The sequence below is a fragment of the Seriola lalandi genome, unplaced genomic scaffold, assembly GCF_002814215.2.
Source record: "Seriola lalandi dorsalis isolate HSWRI2012SDOR001 ecotype SW California unplaced genomic scaffold, Sedor1 jcf7180002055004, whole genome shotgun sequence".
NCBI classification, from domain to species: Eukaryota; Metazoa; Chordata; class Actinopteri; order Carangiformes; family Carangidae; genus Seriola; species Seriola lalandi.
The window spans coordinates 241,843-249,388 of NW_019525548.1; the positions used below are offsets into that span (position 1 = coordinate 241,843).

At 39.3% G+C, this 7,546-nt stretch overlaps 1 protein-coding gene across 1 annotated transcript; it reads right to left on the bottom strand.

Annotated features, from left to right (window-relative positions):
• Window positions 1–43: 43 nt before the first annotated feature.
• Window positions 44–2,983, bottom strand: atp5mf (ATP synthase membrane subunit f). Its single transcript, XM_023397212.2, has 4 exons — window positions 2,903–2,983; window positions 1,458–1,565; window positions 327–443; window positions 44–200 (listed from the first exon to the last, which is right to left on the bottom strand). The coding sequence occupies exons 1-4, from the start codon at window positions 2,976–2,978 to the stop codon at window positions 172–174; spliced, it is 330 nt and encodes a 109-aa protein (XP_023252980.2). The 5' UTR covers window positions 2,979–2,983; the 3' UTR covers window positions 44–171.
• Window positions 2,984–7,546: the final 4,563 nt, after the last annotated feature.

The following is a 7,546-nucleotide window of genomic DNA, read 5'->3' on the forward strand; positions in this document are numbered from 1 at the left end:
TGTCACATGGAGTAACTGATACCCAAACATGATGCACAACGTATGAATCTTTATATTGTTTATTGGTCACAACAGTCATATATTAACACAACAGAGCTGAGGATAGAAAGAGCAGGGGGAGCAGAGAGATCCATGTTCAACCCCTGGAGGTCTGATGGCTGCTGAAGGAGCTCAGTGGTACTTCCTCCAGCGATCGTGTTCTGGAAAGGAGGGACGGAGAAAACGGTAAACAGATGTTAAAAGCTCAGTTTGAAAAGTTTCTTCCATCACTGATGTGCAAAAGGTAGAACATCTTCAATAGTAAAGTAAGTGTATGCATTTCTTACTGATGTGGTCGTATTCCCACAGGTAGCTGAGGGCCACGTATCCAGCCAGCAGCATGGCTACACCACCGATGCCTCCCTTCCTCACATTGATGTACTTGTTGTAGTATCTGTCATGACCTGGATGAGAAGGAGACCAAACAAAAGAAAACGGCATAAACCACAGGTGAGCTACCACATGGAGTGACTTTAACAACATGTGAGTTAACATGATAAAAGGGGAAACGGATGGGAGAAAGGCAGCGTGTTATCTTTGCTCGTGATTAAAAATTCACTGGTTTGAATCCTTTGATAAACTTGGAGTTGAGGTTTTATTCACACAAAATCTCTTCTCTTGCCAAGACATTATGTTTAATGAATGAAGTCGCTCAAACATCCACATTATCAATGATTGTCTGTGTCAGTGATTGTGAATGCAGCACAGGAAACACGTTCATAGATTTCCTTAACCTTAACAGATTGTTTTCTTTTTAAAGTTGGTGATTAATTAATGATGTACGCATTATAAAGTTTTTATTTTTATTTTTTTAAAGTAGGGTCTAATAATATTTCAGCTGTGGTTTCAAGTTCATCACCAAACTGCATTTCTGCAATACTGCATCGTTACTGTTGGAGAACTGATTGGATTCCTATCAACTGGTCCGTCATCAAAATAAGCATTTAAAAATGTAATTTTATTGCAGTCTTCCTAAACACAGATGCAATAAATAGCTACAGAATTGAACTATTGCAAGCAGGTCTTAATGACTCAGAAGAACTCTGGACTGCGTCTGACTTCCCTCAGACTTAAAGGATCTACTTCTAGTCCTATAATACATTGTGAACTAGGAGTCCTTGTGTGAATATGGCTCCTAATCTGCCCTTGAACCTTTCAGAACAGTTGCAAAATGGCAGCAGGGAACAAATGATGTGAATGCTGATGAGAATGAAAGCACAGCTCACTATACGTTCCCTGAATATTTTGTATTAAATAATTTCTTGTGAATTCTGCGGCTGAAATTAAATTTAGTCACTTTTCCAACCAAAGATTTGAGCAATTTAAATCTTTGTAGTGGCTAAAAAACAAAAAACAAAAACCCCGAGTCAAGGACTTTTGATCCTCCACAAAGCATCAGTCAGAACACGTTAGCTCACCCCTGCGGAAAGCTGAAATGATGCCGTTGGGGGTGAAGTCGCGACCTCCGAGCCAGCTTCCCAGCTCACCCAGCTTCACATCCATCAGCCGCTTCTCAGCTAAGGGAACTGGTCACAAGGAGAGACAGCAACAACATTTCAATTACACTCTCAAGCCTGACTAAACTATTTAAGTTCATTTTTCACTAATTAACTTATCAGTGTATTTTTGCCCCTTTGACTGAAAACTGAATCAATTATTATTGTAGGAACAGCTGCTTGTCCAGACAAAGAAACACTACTCTATTTATTTTAGGTAACCCAGGTGACACTATGCGACTACTCTGCATGTTGTTGTGTATTATAACAATAACTTATGAAATTATCTCATGTTTGCAGGTAAAAAATAATAAAAAATAATAATATTTTCTGCACGAGCTGAGCAGAATATTAAAATCAGCAACAATTTCAGATTAACTGTTGCTCGTAATGATTTTTCAAGCACGAATGTCAAACATTTGCTGGATTCAGTATCTCAAACTTTAGTTTATTAGTTTTATGTGTTAGCAAACTGAAAACCTGTTCAGTTTTACACTCTCAGACAAAAAAAACCAGACAATGTGAGGATGTCACCTTGGACTCTCAGAAACTGATTTTTCTCTGATTTCTGACATTTTAAAAGGCAAATAACCTGCAGATTCTCTGATGCAGACAAGAATCCCTGATTACAACGATTAATTCTTCTAAAGAAGTCAACAACTTCGTCATTTGTAAAGTAGTAAAGCAAAAGTATTCAGTCTCCAAATATAATATTAATACTGATTAATTTACAATGAAATACACGAAGACTCACTAAAATCTGCTTTTTAAACTTTCCACCTTTGGAGCCAGTTTTACACTGTAGAACCACATTTGACATTTACCAGGTGTATGCATCTAAAGCACACCTATAATCAATGAAGTGTTATTTACCCGCCGTTTAAATAGCATTATGAAGCAACTCAAAGCCTTGCGTTGTTTATTTTTACGGTAAATTTGTGTTTTAGGATTAAAATTAACCGAAGAAAAACATCAGAGTTTTGGGGTTGACACCGGGTTTCCAGGCTACTGTGCAAGCTAGCCAAAAGAAACGGTTACACAATTTAAATATGCATCAACTTCATACATATATAATACATTCAATCAAACTGTGAGTTTAATCCAAAGTTTCTGGTCACTAAACACGACAGTTAACGGTCCAAAAGACTCATTTTTAACTGCGAATCTGCCAATGACACGCAAAGTCCTTGACGTGACTCGGAGGATCGAGTGCGGCCTTCGGTCAGACCGACGCCTCCAGCGGACTCACTAACGGTCGCTCTGGCGGGAAAACACTCGCAGGCTCCGGAAACACGAATAAAAACCGAGGACAAAACCCAAAACAGAGACACTTAGTGATTATTTTAGCAGAGGACACGATGCATTACCTGGTCTGTCCGCCATCTTGACTGGTGCAGGGAGTTCGCAGCAAAGGCTGATGGGAATATAAAACGAGAGGTGCATTATGGGAGAAGGTGTAATCTTTTAATCTGTCCACCAGAGGGCAGCAGCAGAAACCAAACCAGACTCTAATGATAAGACGAAAAGGATTTACAGCTTTTATTTCTAAAAAAATATATTTCAGTGGATTCTATGGTTTTTTAAATGGCGGTTTTCTAGAAAAAAAACTTTATCTGCAAATAATGAATGATCTTTGTTTTCTGTAAGCCAAAAGACAAACAAACCAAATACTAAACAGTGGGTCTGGGTAAGCACTAAAAATATAATTTGTATATTGAAAAGAAAACAAGATAAATTAGAAAATGTTTGGGGACCATTTATTGTTTTTGTGACGTATGGATTTGGTGAATCATGAAAAAGAAGAGGAATGATTTCTCCTCACAAGTTACGTGGGAGCTCTCTAGACAGTAATTATGTGACGTTAATTAAAAAATATATTTTTATGATCCTTTACTTTCCGCTTAGAAATGCTTTATACTAAATAACTGATCTCTTTTTTAGTTTCTGAAAGGAACCTGTTTCTGGTGCTCTACATTGTTTTTCATTTGTTTGTTTCTAAATGCTTTAACACATTGTTCCCAAACACCCCAAAGAGGTCAAAGGGTATTTATTAGGGGTCGTGAGACAAACAGGACAGGGAAGCATAAAAGAAAGGACATTTACTGCACAAAATTTGATGTATTTTTGTCAGATGTTCCTTTAATCTCTGCTTTTTTTCTTGTGAATTACTGAATAATGTTACTTCTCTCTGAAATGTAAAGATTTCTTTACTTTCTTTGTCTTGCATTAATACAAACTGAATATCTTTGAATTTTGAATCATGAAAATGATGGTTTGCATGGGGGTATTGCTTAATATTAAGGGGTCCACTGCCTTAATGTAAACTTTTGTTTATACAGCTTTCAATTTCTTTTTTTCAGTTCAGTTTTCACAGAAAATTATCACTATATCAGAATAAGTTTTGCATTCATGCATCAGTATCACAATGTAATTTATAAGACTTTACTTTAGGTATCACTTAGTATCCATAATATCGATCTTTCCAAGAAGGAAGTAGAACAGTCAGAGCAGAAGCAGACATCACAATGCATATTTAATCTGTGCCTCATAAATGAATGGCATAAATATATAATAATGATTGTTCTTAAGTGTTAGAATAAGACATGAAATATATCATGTTCTGATTCCTCAGTTTTCTTTGTTGCACTTTTAAAGGAGAGAGTGGGATGTCAGATGTTGAGTATTTTGAAGGGTTTACTCCACCGGTGTCTCCTGCAGCCGAGTAGTCGTGGTATCAATAATGTACCTGAAGATATAGTTTAGATCTTATTCAGGCTGGTGTTTGTGTTTGTGTTTGTGTTTGTGTGTGTGAGAGAGAGAGAGAGAGAGAGAGAGAGGTGATGCTGTGGTAGATCAGGTCCCCACTGAACACACCCACCGATCAATACACCCCCCTCTATCTCATCTCTCTCTCTCTCTCTGACACACACACACACACACACACTGAGTGAATTAGGGTGTGTAGTAGTGATTTTGGCCTTCGTCCAAGACTGAGTAGCAACCTCTTTCCTTTATTAGACAGATTTTCCTGCTTCCCTCTAATGACTTTTATTAGATTGAGGACTCATACAGATGTCCAACACCCACTACACTTCTCCTCCCTTTCTCTTTCTCTCTCCCTCTCTTTCCTGTAGGTGGCTTCATGAATATTGTGTGTGTGTGTGTGTGTGTGTGTGTGTGTGTGTGTGTGTGTGTGTGTTGAACATGGATGAATCTTCACCAGGTTTAGTCTTTGATGTTGATGATTCAGTTCTCTTTACTGCATGTTGACCCAAATGTCTCTTCTCTTCTCTTCTCTTCTCTTCTCTTCTCTTCTCTTCTCTTCTCTTCCTTTTCTTTCTTGTTGTCTGTCCTGTATGGATGAAATAATAATAATTGTAAGCATATATTCTGTGGAAAGATGTGTCTTCTGCTTTGGTATTGGGCTTTAAAGTACGTTTTAATTACAATCAAAACTATGGTTACTGTACTGAAAAATGATCTCCACCAAGTCTCTTAGATAAAGATACATTAAACAGAAAATGTCCTCTTTTATAGCTGTTAATAAAAGCTTTTAAAGGCTTTTATTACAGATCTATAACTTTGAAACTGAATATAATATGAAATGGCTGTAATAAATATTTTAGTGGTGACAAATCCACAGAGAATCTCCTCCAGCTCTATCGAGCTTTTTAGTGTCTTGCAGCTCATTGTTTTCGTTTTACAGCCTGCAATTTGTGTTTTTTTTCCCAGAGCATTTTATTTTTATACTAGTTCATATAGAACAGAAAACCATTCATACATTTGATCAGTCTTGATTTACTGTATATTTCTATATATTATAAAAACAGGCACCATTTCTTCACTAAGTCCTTAAATTCACATTTTTAAGACGAGACGATACGTTTTTCACCCGGTGGCTAATGGGAGAACTTCTGCGGTTTTTCCATTAAATCATAAATGATCATTCATTATATATGAGCTAGACAGCTATTTTTGTGCAACATTTTGTGAGTTTACAACAAGGTGACCAGATTTCTGAAATGAAAACCGGGACATTTCCAGTTCAGAGGTCAATATATCATGAAAATATCCAATGTTTTTATCCATGAAATCAAAAAGGGGCACAGTCCCGGTTTCATGTATTTTGACTGTGGTAACTGTTGTACTGTGATAAACTATAGTGAGCGACCACTGATAAAACAACAGCTCCCTACCTTTGAAGCAGTCAATGAGCCCAATCGTCTATCTATTCCTCAATTATTTATATTCCTTAAGCCCGTAAGGATCCACCAATTAAGAGAATCAAAGGCATTTTTCATAAAAGTATTCTTGCGAATATTGTCATGTGAAATCCATTACAGACTGTTGGGCAACTTCTTCTTCTTCACTTCTTCCAACATAAAATTTTCGGCTGTTTATGCTAAGCTACGCTAACTAATGGAGGTAGCTTCATATTTAGCATCAATTTTATAATCTAATTCTCAGCAAGAACGTGAATAAGTAAATATCCCAAAGTATCGTATTACAATACTTTTAAAGACAGGCCACAAAGGTTCCTGTCTATTTCTATACTAATTTGAATATAATCGATAACTTTTAATTAGGGGGGGGGGAAACTCTCTCTCCTCCCCTCACGAAGGTCACTCACTCTGTTGAACCAACATCTTGCTTCTGTTTGATTTACACACAGCGCCTCTAATCCAATCTCACTCCGTGCTGATGAGAAGCCAGCACACGCCTCCAGAGGTGGCAGATTCCCGAATGCACTCATCGAACACCTACACACACACACACACACACACACACACACACACACACACACACACACAGACAGATGCAAACATGCAGAGACATAAACACACAATGGTAGACTGAGCAGCCACGCAGAGATAGACAGGAACACACACACACACACACACACACACACACACACACACACACACACACACACACACACACACACGTACACAAATTTGATTTGGGCTGTAAAGGTCACCAACAACACTGTAACATAATCTCATTTAGAGAGTAAACTCAGGAGCGGGAATGACCCTGTGGTCCAGGTTCAGCTGCTTGTTTATTGGTTTTGTTTGTTTGCTGTAGCGCTGCCTAGGGCTTCACTTCAGAGGAGTCTGTACCAGCTACAGCTACACACACACACACACACACACACACACACACACACACACACACACACACACAAAGGCATTATAGGGACGGATGATTTTATTCCACCTCAAGAGGCAGGTGCCCTCGAGGTCTGCCACGGAGACAGCTCTTTGAAGCTGATGGAGAGAGATAGAGGGAGAAAGAGCGAGTGAGGGAGGGAGGGAGGGAGGGAGGGAGGGAGGAGGCTGGTTTGTGAGAAGAACAGACGGATAGAGGGGGGGGGGTAAAAGAGGATGAGGGGAGGAAAAAAGAAAAGATGACGACCGCAAGTACAAAAGGAGAAACTGGCAGTGGAGAGAGACTGATGGTTGGAGATGTAGGATAAAGGAGAGGAAGCGAAAAGTGGGACTGAGTCCATATCTCTGCACACGGCTCTGTAATACACATGACCTTTAAGCAGCCACTCTCCCAGTCACTTCCTGTTCATCCATCTTTTCACGGCCCGTGTCTTTATTTCATTTCATTTCTGTCCTTTTATAATAACGCCTCACACATCGACCTCCCTCCTCTCTGTCTCTACTGCCTCCTCCTCCTCTCATGTTTCCTCTTCCTTATCTCTGTCCCGGGTCGGGAGGGTGGACAGACAGACAGACAGACAGACAGACAGACAGACAGACAGACAGGCCGGCCGGCCGGCCGGAGGGACGGGTCGTCTGAAATGGGTTTATCAACTCTCCTATTACTACAATAATCTCATTAGAGATGTGGAGATCACCAGGGGAGCTGCTAAAACCAGCTCACTGGCCTGATGAGTGTGTGTGTGTGTGTGTGTGTGTGTGTGTGTGTATGTGTGTGTGTGTGTGTGTGTGTGTGTGTGTGTGTCTGAGACAGACAGAGAGAGAGGATACTACATGCGTATA

Excerpts from the sequence above, each read along its gene's own strand:
- atp5mf (XM_023397212.2), bottom strand. The coding sequence starts at position 2,978 with ATGCACCTCTCGTTTTATATTCCCATCAGCCTTTGCTGCGAACTCCCT. Across the intron at positions 1,566-2,902 it reads CAAGATGGCGGACAGACCAG|TTCCCTTAGCTGAGAAGCGG; the intron begins GTAATGCATCGT and ends CCTTGTGACCAG. Across the intron at positions 201-326 it reads GTGGGAATACGACCACATCA|AACACGATCGCTGGAGGAAG; the intron begins GTAAGAAATGCA and ends CCTCCTTTCCAG.